The sequence below is a fragment of the Zootoca vivipara genome, chromosome 2, assembly GCF_965207765.1.
Source record: "Zootoca vivipara chromosome 2, rZooViv2.hap1.1, whole genome shotgun sequence".
NCBI classification, from domain to species: Eukaryota; Metazoa; Chordata; class Lepidosauria; order Squamata; family Lacertidae; genus Zootoca; species Zootoca vivipara.
Window position 1 is genome coordinate 33,706,890 of NC_142584.1, and position 20,258 is coordinate 33,727,147.

Sequence of the window (20,258 nt, forward strand, 5' to 3'; positions counted from 1 at the left end):
GGGAAGGCTGCCATGCATCTGGTCTAAGCTCTTCCCCTTGCTAAACAAATGTAGATCAAGTTCAGTCCCAGCGTTTTACCTACTACAGCTCACTGCATCCCTTGTGCCAGGTATAGGAGCCTTTGGCCTTCCAGATTCAACTTCAAGCCATTCCTCTGAGTGCTTTACAGCAACATTCTCCTTCTCACTAAGAGTGTTTTGCACCTTACACTACAGCAGGCCCAGATTTGATACTGAAGGTATGCTTAAGGGAGTTGCAGCTGGCCCAACTGTTCTATTTGATGGAGTATCTCTCCAAGGCAGCCCTAAAATCAACATCTCAGTCCATCCTCCAAGACCCTTCTCTAGGAGACACTTGTGAGCAGGTTTACGGGAAGAGGGCCAATTCAGTTGTGGCACCACCACCTATGGAGAAAGCTCTACATAGCAAGGTCCAGGTTAAGGCCTTCCTCTTAACACATTTGATGGGAAAGGATTGGTTGATACCACCATCATGCTAATTGGTTATTCTTGATTATCTTGGAGCAGTGGTATGGCCATTCTTGGAGAGGTGGAATGGTTTTAGTGTATCATGACATGGAAATTGCTGTTGTATCTTTAATTTTTGTATATTTCAATTGCTGTAAGATGTAATAAGCTACTCAACTAAATTGTAGCACTAACAGAAGCAAGCACAAGGATTCCCACTAGCACAACAGGAATCTCCACCCCCTACTCCATCTTGGGACCCCCAGATCAGATTTAGGAGGCATGTGGGGGGGGGGGAGAGGGGTAGAAGGTTCGTTTGCACAGCAAAAATCCTTTTGTTGCTGGAACCTTAGAGATGGCTGAATACAATCCTTATACCTACGTATCAAATGTGAAGAGAAACAGGCCAGAACAATAGGAGGGGTGGCAATGCAGAGGACTGTTGTTTGTTTGAAGAACTGTCAGAGAACAGGTCTCTTTTTCATGTCTAGTTTTAGGAGAGGGGCCCCTAATAAGAGAATGCAGGGCCCCAGAAATTGCCTATCAACAGCAAACTGAGCAGGTCTTCCTCATTGCTCACAGTCTTCCTCATTGTGAGATGTAATGAATTATTATTTAAAATATAGAACTTACACACACACACACACTCACACACACACCAGATGCACCTTTTGGGTGATGCATCCGTGGTCACCCTGGCCTGGCAAAAGTCAGCATTTGACACTGCATCGGAAAAGGCAAAAGCAAAGTGAAAATTTCCTATTATTTTCATTGAGCTCTCATAAGCAACCTGAACACACACTTGGATCACACGTTTGGAATCACAAATATGCTTTCTAAAAAAAAAAATTCACCTGCCACATGGGAGATGGCTTGAGCAATTTCTGAATGCAACTCAGCTCCTTCTGCACTCAGGACAGCTGCGATGAACATATTAGTTGAAGGGCAAGGGCTGCAGAGTAACAAAGTTTTGAATTGCATTATTGCCCCGCCCCAACCCTTTAGATTTTGCAGATAATAAGTGCAAGCCATTCAGTTGTCTTTGTCCTCTTTGTTCCTGAGAACAAAATGGACCCCCTGCTCTGTCTTCAGTAATGCAGGACTGGAGAAAGGAGAAGAGTAGCCTGCAGCTTCTGCTCCTGGGTATAAGATGGACTCCATTATTACTAATAATTTAGCACACAACACAATCCACAAAGTGCTTTGCAATTGCTCAGCACTTTCCCCGTCAAAGCCGCTCTCTGAAGTAGCCAATTACTGGCCCTGCTTCCAAAAATGGAGGAGTGAAAAACTGAGAGGTAGCTATTTGCCCAGGGAAACAATAGTTGAGTTGTTGTGGTTTCTTTAAAATCCTTATTTCCATAGTGCAAGGCTGGCATTTCAGACACCGGACCACACTGGCTCCTTAGACTTACTCTGAGCATAACTTCAGGCCCAACCACCTCCACCCACACCACTGCACTAACCTTTCCCTGGTGTGTTATGTGATTTATGCAGGACCCCATTCTGTCCACAAGCATAAGACTCTTTGATTTTAATGAGGTGCTCTACAGAAAGGGGATGGCCAACCTTTCAGCATTCGAGCCAATTTACCTTTGGGAGTTGTGCAGGTGCAGGTGGTGCTTTTTGGGTCCCCACAGCGCAAGCTTTACATCTTAAAGTTCCCTCATCTGCACAATTGTTAATGGTACAGGGACCCTAAACTTTACAGTCTGGCCATCCTTGCCGGCATTCTTCCTGGTAGCCTAAGCATTTCTAATGCAAAAGGGCTCATGCATTTAATGTTTGACTCGCTCAGCCCATTCTTTAAGCCAAAGGAACGGCATAGCATGCAGGTCGCAAAAGCAACATATTGAAATGCTTTGGTGAATTAGGGCGATGGACAGGCAGAAAATTCTTTCTAGAAGGAAAGCTGCAGGCAGAACTGAGTTTGGGAAGAAATTGGATTCAGATTGCACTTAAAAGCAAACCTACCTAATTCGCGCTTTCTGGAACGGTACCAGAACCAAAACACAGCCATTCTTTGAAATTCACATTTCTCCAAAGGGTAGAAAACGTGAGTCCTATTTCTGGGCTGCTAAAGAATGGAGCTGTTAAACACTTTATTGAACTTTTTAAGAAAACCCTACAGCTCACATATGCATTGCTGAATAGGCTCCATCCCATCATTTCAGAATGACTGGCAGTGCAGCCCTATGTGCATCTACTCAGAACTAAGTCCACTTGAGTCTAGTGGGACTCCTAGAGCTGAAGCCTTAATTATACAAATTAACAATTATCTTAATTATTCTTCTCCTTCCCTGAGTTGCGGCCATCATAGAGCAGCAGCTAGCTGTTGTTATCTGAGATTACATGAGTAAAAAAAAAAAAAAGGTTGGTTCCTTGACAGTTAGAACATCTTCTTTGTGGAGATTGCTCAGTCATTACATTTGCCAAGAACGGTGTGATATTTATTCAAAGATTAGATCTACTCTGGCAACACTGAAATGAAGAGCAGAAATGTCACCTGACTGCTCTTTAATTATGAAGGAAGCATCCACCCCCTATTCGCCCGCTGAGAATGATAGATGTTGTTAAGTTCTCAAAGTATTATTTTGTGCTGTTTAAACACTAAAAAGGCCTGTGCCACCTGAAAAGACCAACAAATATGTTGCGGCATGAGTTTTGTCAGCCAAAGCCACTTTATCAGAGGCAATAAAAATACTTCTCTTTTTGTAAGTGAAGCCAAGAGACCGAGTAATGCAAGGGACAGCAGAAGGAGGTGAACTGAGCACAAATTAATGCAAGACCCAGCGAAACCATAAGATAGTGCTTATTGTGACCCACTCTCAACTGGTTGTGCTTGTAAGCCCCTGAAGAGGCCAATTGTGTGCTGTACAAAACCAACCAAGATATCTAAACCTACTAAAGGACATCTTGGATATAATACAAGCTCTAGAAATTAGGTTTCTCCTTTCCATCTCCCACTCTGCTCTTTGATGCTTTTCTTTTTTAAATCTGGATTTATTTTCAGGTGGAATGAAGGAGATTTGGTAGTCCTTTTATTCATTTTTCAACATTTTGCCTTAAGCAAGACTCCAAACTCTCAATAACCTTTGGAATGAATCAAGGACAGGCTGTTTGCTCAGGTTTCCAATGAGATACAAGTGTGACTGCTTCCCTCCCTGGGATGTGTAAGAATCTGAATGTCATCATTGTACGAGAACAGGGATTGGGAACCTCAGGCCACAGGGGCCAATTGCAGCTTTCTGGGCCTCTCTGTCTGATCGTTGGAACTCTCCTCATCCTATACCCCTTACCCAGCTCCACACCCTCTCCTGAGGCCACATCCTTGATTCTTTGCCCCCTCCCTGGGTGCTTTTGCCTGGCTGGAATATGTCCTTGAACTCAGATAATGCTTCATGCTTGCCTGGCTGTTGGAACTAGCCTACTGTACAAAGCTAACATTAGCATCAAGTGCTCTACCCACTTTTTCCTTTGGCCTTGCCCACTACTGGCATGTGTGGCCCCCGGAAGGTTGCCCAGATAGCAATGTGACCCACAGCCTGAAAAATGTTTCCATACCCCTGCTGTAGAATGAGCTAGTGGAAACTAAACTGGCCCCTTCTTTATAGCAATGGAGCTTTGCCAATTGATTACACCAGTAGTGGATCTGTCCAAGCTTCCTTCATGCAGATGCCTTTTGATACTGCCACAAATGGTTGTGGGGTGTTTTTGGATTACTATTTTTTTTTGGCAGTTTAAAAACTTGACAGGTGTAATTTCACTCCTTAGTTTATATTCCTAAAATGACTAAGAATCTCTTGGCAAAGTAATGTCCTTGGAAGTTAAAGTAAGGTTGGTGGGTTGTTTTTTTAATTACAAAAACGATAATGCAAGAGCTTCAGTTCCCAGACAGAAGACATGCCTACACTAGTTGTCTTTTACAGATGAGTTTATATACATGACCTGCTGAACCTACACTGTAAGGAAAAGCTTCAATTTCAGAGAGTCAACTCTCCTTAGCCTTTCTTGGGGGTGGGGGGTGGCGGCAAGTGGGGCCATTTCATACATTACAGAGGCAAACAGGGTTTTTAGTTATTTAAATATCATCATCATCACCACTGATTTATTAATTGCCTTCTAAACAATCTCAAACTGATTTATTTATAATATACAGTAGTGCTCGCAAGACGTATTTAATTCGTTCCGCGAGTCAATTCGTTTTGCGAAAAATTCATCTTGCGAATTGCAGTTTCCCATAGGAATGCATTGAATTTTTTTTTGCCCATAGGAATGCATTAATTAAATTTCAATGCATTCCTATGGGAAACCGCAATTCACAAGACGAATTTTTCGCAAGACGAATTCGTCTTGCGAGTCACCATCAGATCGCAAGACACATTCATCTTGCGAAAAATTCGTCTTGCAGGGCATTCGTCTTGCGAGGTACCACTGTAATTGAAAACTGTTAAAAACACCCAAACAACAACTGTATTTAAAACCAGACTAATACCCTACCAAGTGGACACTTATGGAAAAGACCCACTGGGAAAGCCTGTAGGAACAAAAATGTTTCCACATGTTTCTGGAAAGGGCAGATAGTGGGTGCCTGTCATAGTTCGACAGGAATCCTATTCCATAGATCAGGGGCAGCCACACTGAAGGTTCTGCTCTAAGTAACTGTGCAGCAGGCTTCTGAGATCTTTGGTGCTTGCAGGAGAAACATTCCCACAGACCACAGCAATCTACTGGGTGTATAAGGGTCCTCCAGTAGAGCCCCCTCAAGGGAGCTTCAAAGATGATAACGCATCACACAACAGCCCCTATGGAAGATCAGATCAGATTCCAGAAAGGGGGCAAGGTGTGTGTGTGTGTGTGTGTGTGTGTGTGTGTGTGTGTGTGTGTGTGTGTTTCAGTCTTTGCCTTTGGCTCAGTTCTGCTGTTCCCTCAGTTTAAGGCTCTTGTTGCAGATGTTTTGAGGAAGTGCTGTGGGAGTTTTTGTCCATCATTCTCTCCCATGACATCCCCTCTGGCTGCCAGAATGTCTGTCTTTGGCAATTGGCTCTGCAATTTCAAAGCACTGTTGTTTTGGGACAGAGGGACCTGTTCCCTCTTTCTGACAAGTCTGGATGCCTGACAAGAAGGAACCAAAGTTTATATCTCTTTTTCACTTACTCTTCAGGTATCATCCAGCAGTTGGCTTGATGGAGAGAATCCAGGCGATTGCTCAGAACGTCTCGGACATTGCAATGAAGGTGGATCAGATTCTTCGCAACAGCCTCCTAAACGGAAAATGTAAGAAAACCAGCAGGCTCACCAGAAAGGATGATATGAGAGTGTAGTATATGCTTATATATTTTTATCGAAATGTTACTAGGTGCCATTGTATGCACATGCGCACATACAAGTTATAGTTTGTTTCACTTAGTCCAGGGGGAATTAGCAATCTGGCAACAAACCAGGGCTTTGGATTCAAGGAATATTTGATTTATTACAAGAGAGAGAGAAATATTGATCGCTATGCAGGCCATTACATTCAATTGGACGAGCAATGTGCGGGTTAAATGAAAGGACAGGATAGCTAGGACAGCAGAGATAGCAGGAATCTAATACCAAATCCAGTGAAGGAAAGGGCAATAGAAGTCAAGCAGACATGCTTGGAGCTGGAGGGTTGGCTGGGAGCAACCTGGCTCTTGGCAGAATGAGGGCAATAGAAATATAGAAGCACAGTAAGAGCTGGAAAAGAAAAAATAGAGTGTGGATAGTGTATGAGAAAAGAGGGAGGGAGAGGAGAATTTTTCTTTGGTGGGAGATGCTTGTGGAATTAGTTAGGTGGTCAGTTGTGGGAAGCGGGGGGGTTAGCAGAGCAGTACAAGGTTTCCCCAAGCAGAGGCTGCATGTTCCTTTAGGTCCCTAACTAAGCATATGGCATAATCACAAAAGTGGAAATGAGGTGTGGGACACTGGGAAGGGGGTGATAAGAAGAGGAGTGAAGCTGATGTAGGGATGGGGCAATCTGGAGTGGAACAGTCTAGTCCAGGCATAGGCAAACTCGGCCCTTCAGATGTTTTGGGACTACAACTCCCATCATCCCTGACCACTGGCCCTGTTAGCTGGGAGTGATGGGAGTTGTAGTCCCAAAAGGTTCGGAGGGCTGAGTTTGCCTATGTCTGGTCTCGTCAATGAGAAGACCCACAAGGACTAGAAGAAGCCCAAGGACTGGAAATGCAACTTCTTATAGGTTCTGAAGGGGTTTATTCTAGAACAAAGGGGCAGGGAATTGATCTAGAGAAGAGTACTTAGAGAAAATCCAAAAGTTTGTATCAGTTGGATTCAAGCCTCTGACTACAAGGAGTGAAAGCAAAGGTGTGTGGAGTGCAAATGAAGTAGTGGGTGTAGATACCTGCTAGAGGATCCTGAGTTATGCCAATGCATGCTAATGTTTCTCCTGGTGTTTTTAGTCATGCCAGCGTCCTTTATTACGGCAGCCCTACTGTCCAACCAGCAGGCTCTGGCACTTTGCACAATCCAATTACATGTCAATGAAAGAAGCTAAAACGAAATCAAGCCCAACTGGAAAGTACAAAACAACAAGTTGGGATGAACAAAATGTGAACAAATGCAGAACTTGAAGTTATGCAAACACTTAATCCATAAAATACATCGTATAACTACACAGATTAAAAGCAACAACCTATAAGCCACTCCAAAATAAATCCGCACTATAATCGGCTACATACCTGCCAGGTGGGGGATTATCAAGAGGAGAAGAAGGATGGTTCCACTGAGCCATCTGGCAGCAAAATGAATAATCGCTCAACACTGGAAAGTCTGGGCCGTTCCAGGCACAGAAAATGAGATGCAAGACCACCTGTAACTACGGTAGCAGCCCATGGGAAACTGCTACTCTGTGAACTACATAAAAAGTCAAGCTTCCCAGGGATTCAGGAGTGTGTTTTGGGAACTCTTCCCTGAGTAATACCCACAACTGGGAGGCATGTTGCAGCGATGGAAACTTCCCTAACTTAATAGATCTTAATCTGTGGCAAGAGCAGACACTCATTTATCCCAACCCTTATCTCCTTATCTGAGCATGCAATCATGAGCACCATATAACGTGCTAACTCACTGAATGTCAGAGATGAAAATGCTGTAGCTGGTGTGGGTGTATATGGAGAGAGAGGGGGGGAAAGGGAGAGAGAGAATTGCATTTTTTATCCATAGTTCATTGGGGTTTTCACATTATTGCAATAGAACAGTGCAGTCCCTGACTCGCCCTCCCCTCTCCCAGCTTCCCTTCCTCCAATCTTATTCCTCTCTCTTTTTTTTCCAGCTACAGCCTCTTAATGTGTGGTCTGCTATCCCTGGTAAAGAATACTATACAGTATTCAGTATTAAGTGGAGACACCACTGACTGCTTAGTGATCCGCGGTATTTGGCAAATTGGCCTGAAAAGCATGATGACATTTCTTTCAAAACAAATGTTCAGGATGTGAATTGGGACTAAAGATAGATACCTTTATCCTTGGGACATCACAGGAAGCCAGCTGTGTAGATTGCACATGCTGAGCTCATCGACTGCTGTTCTCAATCAGCTGTATGGCTGTGAAACATGACATGTGTCTGTACCATAGGGATCAGAGGCAGCCCAATGGATCCAGGGCAATTTGCACATGCCCTCGGAATCTTTTCCTCTCATCCTCAGCCTGCTTCTAACATCCTTTATTCTGATGTGTCTGAAATTGAGAACTGAAATGGACAAAGCCATCTGGCTCCACTCTGGAAAAAGTTGGGCAGGACTGGAGTTGAAATTCAGTCCCTCAAATCTGTCATTTCTGTGAGTAGGGATCCTTCTAGATTAGAATGAGAGCTTTGTACACACTTTAAAACACATTTGAAACACATTCTTTCCCTTCAAAGAATTCTTGTCACAATTTTTTAAAAAACAAATTAGTTTTTATTAAAGTTTTTTGTGTTATAAAGCAACCAGATAAGCAGAGAAGGGTACATTATTGTTTCCACTTTCAATTACAATAGGCAATACGTAGAATGAAAGAACAATACCCACCACCCCTCTCTCCCCTCTCCCCCCATCTCCTCTCCCCTAACTGCAAGATGTCTATGACAAAAGTGTCTCTCACCAAACATGAACAATCTTGTCATTGTAGTTAAGCCCTCACAGAGTTATGGTTCCCAAAAACTCTATGACTTAATGTACAGCGCCCAGAGTTCTTTGAGGGGGGCTACATGTGCTTCAAATGTGCTTTAAAGGTATAGTACGTATGCAGCCTCAGAAGGTTTGTCAGTCTCTGATTGATTGCCCTTGATACCTATATATGCTACATCCGGCAAAAGATTCCTTCACAGAGGAAGAGGCATTGTCTGGTTCTGCTCTGATCCTAACAAGAAGCTAGGAAGCATAACATGGACAGAAAAGGGTTGAATATCCCCTGCCCCTCTCCATTGCCCCTCACCTCATCTAAACAGGTTAGCTGCTCTTGTTTCAAAATTTACATGGCCCAGTCCTCTGCTTGAAAGGCTGTCAAAGTGAGGCTTTATACTTATTCGTTTGTGGTGTTTCAGAGACGCCAGCTTCTCTGGTTCCTTGAGGGGGCCCGACATGATGTCTCACAACATCCAGACATCACATACATGACGTGAGGAGTCAGGGGGTGGAGCCAAACGCCCTCTGAAAATGGAGGGGACTTGCCCCCCTCAAAAATTACATGGGGTGGTGGTGGTGAAATTGCCTTGGCCCCTAAGAGTCAGCGCCTATGCGGTGTTTGTGCCCCAGCATTTAACCAAGAAAAAAAGCAGTAGAAAGTCCCTTCCCACAGGCTCACATTCTAAGAAGACATGGAACATGAGGAAAAAGGAATGGGAGGAAGGCGGGGAAAGCAAACTCCAGCAGATGTTTTCCCCACTTTAAAGAAGGGGGAACAGGGGCCTTGAACAGTCCCGTTTAAAGAAGGGGAAACAGGGGCCTTGAAATTGCCCATCAACAGTTAATACTGTTGGCAGCACATAGGTCACCTGGTCACAGTCTTCCTGATTATGGCGAGATGTATGGTGTTTCCCTTTAAATTATAGCAATTATTTCTAAATTTTCACAAAGGCATATAAAATTAGCATATGCCAATGTAACGCAAACCTCTATCCCTTTTGTCTTCCTTTCTTGGTGGTGTGTTTCCTCTTTTCAGGCAACATTTGTTGTGTATTTGTTGTGTTTTCCAAAGGCACAAGCAAAGTGCATCTGACCATTCCTGCTGTAGAAAGCAAGCACCCTCAGATACCGTGTTTGTCACATGCAGGGCTGGAAGGGTTAGCTTTCTGCCCATGTCCCTGTCTTGGTTACATTCTCTCTAGCAGCTTTCTCTAAAAGTCCTCCCGGCCATTTATTTCCCCTCATACATCATAAGATAAACACCGATGGCATCGTTCCACTGCTGGCCCTCTCCTGCACTACAAGAAGTGAGCTGTACCTCTCCTCATCTTTCTTCCTACCACGGTCGTTAAAAACTGGTGAAATTGATTCATTGGGATTTGCACGTTCAGTTCTCTTAGGCAGTTTAGGGAAGGAGTTAGGGAGGGTGTGGGGAGAGAGGAGAACTCTTCAATGCTGGCCTCACATGACTCTTCGGGAAAGGAAGAGTTAATGTCTGCAAAGCACTTGGTGAGCTGAGCACACCATACATCATTAGCGGGAAAGCTAACAGTCAGAGAACTGCAAGCCATGCCTAAGTCAGCAGCAGTAGCAGCACACTGCAGGGAAGAAGTGTGTTCCTATGGCAGCGCACATCCATTGTGGGGGCGCTTGTCTGCACTTCCCACTTCAACACCCCTTCTTGGCATGTGGCACAACTAACACCCCCCCGCCTTTTCCAGTGGGTTAATGTGCTAAGAAGGAGATTACTGAGGGAATCACTTTAATCATGCAACAATGATGTGTTTGTTTCCTACTAATCCAGCAAAGAAAATAATCCCCAACAGACACCATTAAAAATGCTTGCCTTGAATCCCACGAGTACCCGTAAACCTCTCCTTTGAAAGCTTGATTTATTCACCTTTTTTGTGTGTCTCCTGTCTTCCCCATTGCGCACAACTCTCCCCTTTCTCCTGCTGCAGGATGGGTTTTGAAGCTGACTTTAATGATGCTATGATTTTACCTAGGGGCAAAGATTCCCATGGAGTCTGCCATTCTTGTTTGTCATGGCAGGGCTTTTTAAAAATTAAATAAGTTGGAAGCTAACACAGAAGTGGGCAATTGTCATAGAATGGTTACAGAGCTCCATTATTAGCCTATGGGTTGTCAAGCCAGAGGACTAGCAACAGTTGCAAGCTGGGCCCTACACCAGAGTTTCATTTGCGCGCGCGCGCATACACACACACACACGGAACAAGCACTGGAGGCAAGTTAAAAGAGGTTGTTCACTTTTTAAACATATACACTACTAAAATTCAAAAGTTCTTTAAGTGGTATCTGTGAAGTCACATAGCATGGCCACCCTGATTGCCCCCTGAGCGACATCATTGAAAATGTCTCTTCCTTCCTTGGTCCTTTAGGAGCGCTGCCATTTCCTCTCCCCTTAGTTTTGTTCAGCGCCTAGTTTAGCATTAGGTTTTCTCTATTAACAATGTGTCTTGCCTTCATTTACGTCAGCAGCAGGGAGCTGGTGGTCCCCAGATGTTGGACTGCAGCTCCTATCAGCCCATGTCAGAACGGCCAACCATCAGGAATGCTGGGAGTTGTACTCCAACATCTGGCTGGAAGCACCAGGTTCCCCATTTAAAAATTTATTCATGGCCTTAGACTCAGTAATATACTGCCTCGAATTCCAGCTGAGTCACTTTATTTACACACACACTAGCAATTCTGATTGCATTTACTGAATGCAAGAAGTATTTTGGGGTGGGGTGTTAAAAAGAAAATCTGGTGTTTTAATGATTAAACGGTTCAACTTGCAGTGCTTTGAATGTTTTACAAATACTGTCTGATGATGTACTTGTAGTACACACTGTTACCCGCAGTACTCTTTCTTTCGAAAGATTTTTGTAAGTAGGGGCATCTTTTGTTCTGAGGCTGCCTGCCTCACCTTCTTACTGATAGCTTTGGACTGTAGGGCAGCCTCTTGTTTTAAGCTGTGCCCCCCGCTAGTCCTCTCAGCTGCTTTGTAGCCACTTCTACTGCTCTGTGCGTCATATCAAAGGCATGCTCGAGAACTAAACCAATCTCTCATGCAAACCTGGATCTCTGCCTGCCTGATCACACTATGCAGTTTTTAGTGATTCACTCAGCTCCCCAAATGCACGGGTTTGTGCCAACAACTTTAAAGCAATCACTATTTCATCCGCTTATTCGTGCTTTCTCTTTCATTCCGAGTTCTAATAAAGAATATGCAGCTTTCATGTTTAATATTTCTTCTGAGTGTGCTTCAGATTCAATATTTCAAATCCAGACATGACCATTTATTATTTGCATTGTCATCAAACTGAAAAGTATTAAATACCTCTCTTGCTTATTCACCTGCCTTATGAATAAATAGTGTTGGATAAAATCTGTCACCGATTTCAATTGACCCACTCGCAATGCAGTACTGTACAACTCAAATCCTTGTCTGCATCTTCTTGAGTCACTGCAGCATTTACTTCCCACAACGTATTTCGTAGAGATTTTCTATTGTCCCTTTTGTGGGGGGCATTCTGTTTTACCCTGTTTAAACAAGGCCTAAGTTCATGAAAGGATCATTTCTCATCTGCCATTGTCTCCATCTTCCTTCTATCCCCCTATTGCAGGGATGAGTGACCTGTAGCCCTCCAGTTCTTGTTGGACTCCAACTCCCTTTAGCCCAATCCAGCAATAGTCACCAGTGGTCAGGGAAGATGGCAGCTGAAGTTCAACAACATTCAGAGGCCCACAGGTCCCCCACCCTCAGCTTGACTGCCTGCCCTGTGTAGGCTCCTCAGGGCAGGGACCTGTCTTTTAGTTGTAAAGTGCTGTGCACATTAAGGGTGCTATATAAACAGGTCTGGCCCAAGACATTTTGGCCCCTGAGGTGAACCACAAAATCCCCTGTTTCCGGCCAGGGAAGAAGGGGTGAGTGTCGATCAACATTGGGAATAAAGGGGAACTAAAGATCTACACTGGGAACAAGGGTGGGAGGAGACCAGAAACACCTTCTTTTCACCAAAAGGCTGCTGTAAATGTGTTTTGGCTGCCAAGGAGGCGGCAAATCCAGCCTCCAATGAGTGTGCTGCAGCTGTTGCTGCCATTGCAGTGGCAGTGGTAGCAGGCAATGCATTTTTTGGAGGTCAGATCTGCTGCCCCTGTGGATCCTGCCTCCCAAGGCAGTTGCCTTACCTTGCCTTATGGGTGGATCGGCCCTGTAGATAAAATAAAAATGTTTTATCTCCTTCTGACACTGTGTAATATTTGCTGCTGAACATTCTGTAGGATGATGCAACAGGAAGCTGAAGTGCGGACAACACCCATGTTGAAAATGAAGCTTTTGCCTTCCTGGATCAACGACTAAATCTTTTGAAATTGCAAATGGATTTCATTATGATGATTAATGTGGCAGATACAAGAGCATTTTATGACTGGTTGTCTCACTGTGCTCTCCTGCTGTGACCCTAAAGTATTAAATATTGACTCTCTTGCTCATCTTTCTTTGTCCAGCTGTGGCTCAATGCGCCAAATGGCTTTTTCTGCCACCTCTCTCCCTGACACCCAAAGAGGTGCAAGGGAGTCGATAAAATATTGCCTGTTCCTGTTCTAATACCAGTGTTTAATGTTTGTCTTTAATCTGCAGCTATGGTTCCTAATGAAGAATTGGGGTGCCAAAGGACTTTGTTTAACTTTAAGGTCATGAATAATTGCATAGGCTTCTGCAATTTGTGCTTGAAAACAAATGGAGCATGTTATAAATAGTTTATAGCACCCTCACTGGCCAGCTCCTTTTAGCTTTCCCCATGTACAGTATGAATAATGGATCATTATCCCAAACTGGGCTTGGTCGGTGCTACAATTAAGTGCCTAGGAAGTAGCAGCTCCCCCTTTTTTAAACTCCAGTTCATCTGGCTCCAAGGCTGGCACCATTGGACAACTGTTAAAGCCCAACCCTGACTCAGGGTCCCTCTGCCAACCCCTGGAGCCTCCTGGTTCTGCTGTTCCTTCCTTTGTTGTTGCTGCCTGTTCACTTGGTCCATTCACTGTTCTGTACACCACCAATACGTGGTCTCTAGAATGTTGTTCATTGGGGAATGGATACCCCTGTCCCACAGGGATGTTGTGGATATACAGCCTGAAGCTGAATAATGGCCTTCTGGTTCCTGGGGGATAAAACCTGAGTAAGCAAGTTTTTACTCAAACTGTTGGGCATGGTGTTTGGGTGTTTATTTCAAAGACAGAACTCCATGCTTTACTTCTGAGTTTCTCTGAAAGGGCTTTGTGCCTGTAGGTGTTGCTATTGTTTGTCTCATTAGATGGTTCTGCACTTGACTGATTGCCTGTACAATTTTCTGCTGCAATTTGAAAATGTCTATATTTTGAAGGGCTTTCATGTGCTCCTTTAGAGTCACGCACATGCCTCATTAGGTACAATTTTTTTTGGGGGGGGGGCATTGACTGGAGGCAAAATGCTGGCCAACCATTAGCATGCTCTGTAATCTGAGAAGAAATGTAAGACCATACAATAGAGCAATGCCAAGAAACACTTTTTTTAACTTCCATTTTGCTTTCATTATCATAGGAAATCGAAGTGTGGCATATATATGATATATTTTTTTTTCAACTGCCCCCTTCCAATGTCATCATTCCTTGGTTAGGTTCTGAACAACAGATAGAAGCATGCAAAAGCTGCTTCCAACTTCCAACAATGAGGCTTTGAGTGTGATTTAGTCCACAGGGCCCAGTGTCTTAACCTGTTCTTAATGCCCCCCTGGGTAGGGTTCCTTTATATACTCTATGTAAATCTTTCCATGAACACACAGTCACCTGGGCTGAAGGAAGTTCTTACACATGGGGTGTATCTAATGCTAGTTCAACTCAGAGGAGACCCATTGAAATGCATGGACATGATAACATGAGTCTATTAATTTCAGTGGGTCTACTCTGAGTGGGAGTTAGTTGGATATTAAACTCAGGGGTTGTCTAGTGTCCTTGATCTCAGAACCGGACAATTTCCCCATACCTGGGTCCCATGAGCTTCTCTAGGGCAGCCTAAAAGCCACCCTCTGGGGAAAGGACCTTAATTAGATCTATGTGGTGTTAATGTGCAGGAAAATGATTATTGCACACACACACACACACACACACACACACACACACACACACCTGATACCCCGCCCATCTGGCTGGGTTTCCACAGCCACTCTGGGTGGCTTCCAACACATAAAAACATAATAAAACACCAAATATTAATAGTAACAATCTGATCCAATATAAAAGTCACAATAACTAAAATAGACAACTTATATCAAACAAAGCAACATTCAACAATATATCAGTTGTTGTTGTTGTTTAGTCGTTTAGTCGTGTCTGACTCTTCGTGACCCCATGGACCAGAGCACGCCAGGCACTCCTGTCTTCCACTGCCTCCTGCAGTTTGGTCAGACTCATGTTCGTAGCTTCGAGAACACTGTCCAACCATCTCATCCTCTATAATCCCCTTCTCCTTGAGCCCTCCATCTTTCCCAGCATCAGGGTCTTTTCCAGGGAGTCTTGAGGTGGCCAAAGTATTGGAGCCTCAGCTTCAGGATTTGTCTTTCCAGTGAGCGCTCAGGGCTGATTTCCTTAAGAATGGATAGGTTTGATCATATTGCAGTCCATGGGACTCTATTAGATAAATCAGTATCTAATAGTAAACGGTAAAATTAAACATCAACAGATAATAACTAAACAGTTCGTGCTTATCAACCACAATAAAGAATTACCAATCTACAATCAATAAAAATGACAGCAAATCACAATGCATAAAATACCACAAAACATAGAAAACCACGTAAAAGGATCAAATTGAGAAACAAAGACACACAACTTATAAAACTATTTTTAAAAAATATCCCTGAACTTCCCTTCCCAGCTGCTGAGTTGTTGTTGTTGTTGTTGTTGTTGCTGCTGCTGCTGCTGCAATATATATATATATATATAGATAGATAGATAGATAGATAGATAGATAGATATAGATATAGATATAGATATAGATATAGATATAGATATAGATATAGATATAGATATAGATATAGATATAGATATATAGATATATATGAGATGGCTAGATGAGGCTTATCAATCTGGGAACATAGCCCATCTAGGAAATGGAAAACTCTGAACCTAAACACCTGCTGCCTTGCGGCTATAATCGTTTGTGAGAATGGCTTTGGGATTAAACCTTGAGGAAAAATCTGTACCGGTCTCTGCAGCCATAACAAGCCCCGTGATTCTCCAGCAGTTTGGCCTGAGACAGACAGATGCCAACAATATGAGTTTTTTGAGACGATATATTGCAATTCTGTAGCATTTTGATGGACCGTGATATATTTTGATGCTTAATATGACATTGTCTTTTGTGGTTCTAGGTCATTTTAGTTACGTACATTGTTTAGTGATATTTATTTAACCGTGTTACTTAAAATGTGGAATTATTAGTATTAATAATCATTATTATTGTTTGGTTTTGAATGAGGAATTTGTATTGTCTTCCCTATACTGATTGCTTTTTGTAAACTCCTTAGAGACTTCTGTTGAAATAGGAAGTGGCATATAAATTAGCAGTTCAATAAAAAAGTGTCTCATTGCTAACCATGCACAATGTTAACCCCAGCATCAAAGCTAATGAAAAGTGCTGTAGAAAAATAATGCCATGAGAAATAGTCTTGACTTTCTGCATGCACCAGTATTTAAGCAGTGAGTCTAGAAGTGAGTTCCTGATTTGCTAGAATAGGAGGCTGTTCGCACATAATGTTGTTTAGGGAAGGTTGGGGTTGCCAGTCCTTGGATTCCGGTGCCTGGATAGGATCTATGATGGGGTGTTTTGTGGGACAGAGGGAGGAGAGACAGGACCCAGTTTCTTGGAACTGAAGCCCAGATTGAATAATGTGAGCACGACTCTATTCCTTTAAAACAGAAAAGAAAGCTGGCATTCTTAGCAAGCTCCCTTTGGTACCAGAATCTGAGCTCAGAACTAACCACTCCCATGTGTGTTTGTACTCAACAGCAATAGAAGGCAGACGGGACCAGTGTGAGGTGCCTAGGGATGCCAAGTACCCCGACTGCTCTGGGAAAGTGGAGGTGAGTAAAGTAGCTTCAGATTGATGCTCTGAACAGAAAAAAAAGGTAGAAATGAAAGCAATGTGTCTCTTTGGATGACAGTTAAAAGAAGATGGAATCTTTTTTTTTGTTCACACACTGTTCCAGCGAGCACTGCAGCAGTAAACCAAATTATTACGATGTGAGAAAACATCTTTTCAATGCATTTTTCTCTTTACCAGGGTAGTGTTTCAGAGATCACCTGGGGAAATGAACAGTGATAGTTAAGTCAAGTTTTCCATGATCCAGAGTTGGACCAGTGGCTGCCCTACCCCACCAAGGATAAGGATTTGTTCCACCTAAACAAAATTCTAGCACACAACTTCTTGGTTTAGTGATACAACAGAATGGTGTCTTATTCCTTAGAAGAGGGAGATTTCTTGTTGAGAACAAATCAAGAGCAGCTGGTGCCGCCTGCCCTCAAGTGATTGTGCTCCAAACTGACAACACGCACCTGACCTGTCCAGCTCTGCTGCCCACTCAAGTACCCCGCTGGCTCAGGGTGGACTTTTCAAGATCCCTGTCTCCCTTACTATGCTTAATCAGTCCTGAAGTCCCCCTTTAGCTACTATGGCTGTGAATATGGTGCTCAGAGAGGGTAAGGGACAACTTAAGGGAGTTACTGTTTATTGCAACAAGAGGCTGTACTCATTATAAGCAGGCAGAAGCTTGCAAGCTTAAAAAAAACCTGTTCTTATTTAATGTGTACTTTTTGGACACTAAGAGCCATTGAAATAACTTCATTTCTTTGAAGCCTACCTGGAAATGTGGCAGTCCCACTTAGTGTGTGTGTGTGTGCTGTGGCCCTAGAGGTCAACTCTGAACTTTAAGGGAAGATATTCTCCTAGATTTTATATATTGCCCCCCCCCCCACCAGATAAGAACAGAAGAAGATCAAGCCCCGTCTAGTCTAGAATCCTCTTCTCATACAGGGTTCTGATTGGCTACTGGGAAGCCCACAAGCAGGACCTGACTGCAACAGTGCTCTTCCTGCTTGTGGTGGTGAGAGTCAACTCCCATCATCCCTGACTATTGCCCATGGTGGCTGGGCTGATGGGAGTTGGAGTCCAAAAGCATCTGGAGGGCACCAGCTTGAGGAAGGCCTCCCTACCTTCTCGGAGATTTAATGTTGGTCATTTGAAGGAGGAGGGTAACGGCAAAAAGAAGATGCCTCCCCCCAAAAGGTAGGGTGGGTAGAACTTCATTAGTTTCAAGGGACCAGATTTGTTGAGGTGGATGAGTAGATTGTGCTTTTCTTACATGAGGTGGCCAGGGTGTCTCTCTTTTCAGATCAAACATTTTTGGACAGCCCTAAATTCGGGGAAAGAAGACCTCTAGTCTAGCCTTGTAAAGAGACATGAGAGGTGTTGCGCACTCTTCTTCTTTGGAGGCTTTTAAGCAGAGGTTGGATGGCCATCTGCCATGGATGCTTTAGCTGAGATTCCTGCATTGCAGGGGGTTGGACTAGATGACCCTTGGGTCCCTTTCAACTCTACAATTCTATGAAATATTCATTGAGAGAGAGTGTGGGGATGCACACCTTCTTTGTGTGAAGTCTGAGCAACTAGGTTGCCCTGCCTTGCATGATTCATGGACTAATGTAGCATTTATATCTCTGTTAATTATTCATATGCAACAAAATGCAAAGGAAGCACCAATGGATTTATTGTCTTGCTTGTTTTTAATCTCAAGCGTTATCTTTGCTCTGGGGAACAAGCAAAGTGTTGTAACCTGATGCTGGTTTTGAGTACCACATTCTGCTTAGAGCAGCACATTGTCTTGACTTGAACACAACTCAGGCATTTGACTGGGCAGTGCAATTGTGTCCAGCTCTATCTGCACCGACCCATTTAGCTTAACAGTAAAATTAACATGAAGTCATCCCCCCCCACTGCACCCCTTCAGCTATTATTTAAGCCTGCATGCCCCCCATCCTGCAGCTTGACAAAATAAATTAACCACCAGATTAACAAGACACAACCGTTGCATTACTCAGATTGTCCCAGCTACATAGCGGTCATTTTCTCCCATCCTCTTCCATGGCGGGGTTAAATTTTAAGTGTAATTTAATTGCTGGAGGCAGTAATTCGATCTCCTGTCTGGATGATTGGTGTGTTTTACATATCGGGAGTGGAGGGCTGTCTCCTGAGTGGCTTCGTTTGTGTAGTTAAGTTTGGAAGAGGCTGGCACCAGCAATTAAGGAGGATGATAGATCTACACGGAGAACTGGAAGCCTGGGTTATTGCTTTGCATGCAAAATCACCTTGTGAGATTAGAGAACCTCACTACATTTATTTCTCTTTAGCACAGGGATCAGCCTTTCTTGAACCCGGTGGCCTCCATAAGTTTTTGACCACAACCTCCATCAGTGGAGCCATTTCCAGAATATCAGGAGGGAGTCTAGCTCTGCTTTTCTGGGGGAAAGAATACATGTGTTAGCTTCGCTCTGTGGGGCAAAACCACTGCAGATAAGGATCAGGCACTTTCTACACTTATCAGCCGGCTTGCTTTTGTTCTGGCATTTTTTCATCTGAAGTGCTGTGATATTATTTATTCCTCCACAACCTGTGCTGATCAGTGATAACAGACCTCAGTGATAAGCAAAATAAGCTTTGTGAGATCTAAGCTAACGGATAAAATGTAAGCTCCTTGGCAGGATCTCCTATCCATTTTTAGATAAAAGCTTTAGATGAGTTTACTGGGTAATAAAAATTCTATTCTATTTAAAGAGGTGAACCGCCCTGAGACCTCCAGGTATAGAGCAGTATATAAATTCTAATTCTAATTCTAATAATAATAATAATAATAATAATAATAATAATAATAATATAGTAAGTTTATTGAATCATTTTCCTAGGGCTGCTTTGCATGTGTCATTTTACTTACATACAGTATAAGAAAGGGAATAAAATACCATTGTGTATTAGCCTACACCAGGCATCCCCAAACTGCGGCCCTCCAGATGTTTTGGCCTACAACTCCCATGATCCCTAGCTAAGAGGACCAGTGGTCAGGGATGATGGGAATTGTAGTCCAAAACATCTGGGGGGCCGAAGTTTGGGGATGCCTGGCCTACACATACATGTATACAGCTTTGCTGTATTTTTTTAAATGAAAATGTGCTCTATAAATATATCAATAAATATACATATTTCAGATCTTTATCCTTTTCTGCAATGATTTTGTCCCTTAGATTGGTGCCACCGACAAATCTTATGAGAATTTCCTATACTTACTCAGAATTGTTTTCACAGTTTCTATTGAACAAATTAAGCTCCCGTAACAGGGGGGTTATTGTTTTGTTTTGTTATGTATTTAATGTTCTCCTTTTGTATTTTTATGCTGTAAACCACCTGCGGTTTTTAATAATTTTTTTTTAAAGAAAAATCAAATAAAAATTTCAGGAGCTGTTTTGTTGACTACACCTGCCTAGTCTGAAAGTCTGTATTTTCACTGCATCCTTTTGCTTTCTTTCCTTTAACAGGATCTCTTTCTGCCATAT

The 20,258-nt window shown here is 43.2% G+C and overlaps 1 protein-coding gene across 2 annotated transcripts in view; it reads left to right on the top strand.

The window, feature by feature from the left end:
* MGAT5B (alpha-1,6-mannosylglycoprotein 6-beta-N-acetylglucosaminyltransferase B) overlaps positions 1 to 20,258 on the top strand; it is a 189,451-nt gene that overhangs the window by 99,862 nt on the left and 69,331 nt on the right. For both annotated transcript variants that reach the window (XM_088661601.1, XM_035107960.3), the window contains exons 4-5: positions 5,633 to 5,745; positions 16,665 to 16,738. In XM_088661601.1, the coding sequence (XP_088517727.1) occupies positions 5,633 to 5,745; positions 16,665 to 16,738 (187 nt within the window). The remainder of the gene's footprint in view (positions 1 to 5,632; positions 5,746 to 16,664; positions 16,739 to 20,258) is intronic.